The 1,057-nt window shown below is 66.7% G+C and overlaps 1 protein-coding gene across 1 annotated transcript in view; it reads right to left on the reverse strand.

Moving 5' to 3' along the window:
- Nucleotides 1-76: 76 nt before the first annotated feature.
- Nucleotides 77-1,057, reverse strand: part of ZNF648 (zinc finger protein 648) — a 156,178-nt gene continuing 155,197 nt past the window's right edge. Inside the window, exon 2 of the mRNA XM_019635440.1 lies at nt 77-1,053. Coding sequence (XP_019490985.1) covers nt 77-1,053 — 977 coding nt within the window. The remainder of the gene's footprint in view (nt 1,054-1,057) is intronic.

Here is a 1,057-nt window from a genome sequence, read left to right on the forward strand (position 1 = left end):
ATTGTCCGTGGAGGAGGGTTCCAAGCAATGAGGTTGACAGAGTCCAGGCCTTCCCTGAGAGTTACTAATGGAGCCATCACTCGTCAGAGGAGATGGGGATGGGCTCCTTCTTGCAGGCGCCATGTTTGGCTCGGTGCCGCTGGAGGTGATTGGACCGGGTGAAGGCCTGGCCGCAGTCCTCACACTGGTAGGGCCTCTCCCCATTGTGCACCCGAATGTGCTGGGCCAGCTCCGAGGCGATGCGGAAGGCCCTGCCGCACTGGGCGCAGAGGTAGCCCTTCTCCCCAGAGTGGACCTGCTGGTGCCGCTTCAGGGTGGAGGCACGGGCAAAGGCCTGGCCACACTGTGCGCAGGGAAAGGGCCTCTCGCCGGTGTGGATGCGCTGGTGGCGCACAAGGCGCGAGGGCTGCGCGAAGGCCACGCCGCAGTCGGCGCACTTGAAGGGCCTCTGGCCGGTGTGCAGCGTCTGGTGCTCCATCAGGTTGGAGGACTTGGTGAAGCACTTGCCGCAGGTGGGGCAGGGGAAGGGCCGCTCGCCCGAGTGCACGCGCTGGTGCTCCATCATCCGGCTGGCCACCGCGAACTCCCGGTTGCAGGCGGGGCAGCGGAAGGGCTTCTCGCCCAGGTGCGTGCGCTGGTGGCGCAGCAGCGACAGAGGCTTGTTGAAGGTCAGGCTGCACTGGGCGCACGGGAAGGGCTTGTTGTTACTGTGCATGTTGCGCTGGTGTTTGCGCAGGTCGGAGGAGCGCACGAAGGCCTTTCCGCAGTCCGGGCACGGGTAGGGTTTCTCGCCGGTGTGGGTGCGGATGTGCTTGCGGTGATCGGAGGACCAGGTGTAGGCCTTGTCGCAGAAGGGGCACTGGTAGGGCCGCTCACCTGTGTGCAGGCGCCGGTGCTGCTGGAGCGTGCCCCGGTGGGAGTAGGCCTTCCCGCACACCTCGCACGGGTACGGCTTGGCACCTTGCGTCTGCTCGGAGCTCGGCGGGCTGCTGGGCTTCTGGAAGACCTGCCCGCCCCGCAGGCACTTGTAGGGACGTGCAGCTCCCTGCCCGCCTGC

The sequence above is a fragment of the Hipposideros armiger genome, unplaced genomic scaffold, assembly GCF_001890085.2.
Source record: "Hipposideros armiger isolate ML-2016 unplaced genomic scaffold, ASM189008v1 scaffold_22, whole genome shotgun sequence".
NCBI classification, from domain to species: Eukaryota; Metazoa; Chordata; class Mammalia; order Chiroptera; family Hipposideridae; genus Hipposideros; species Hipposideros armiger.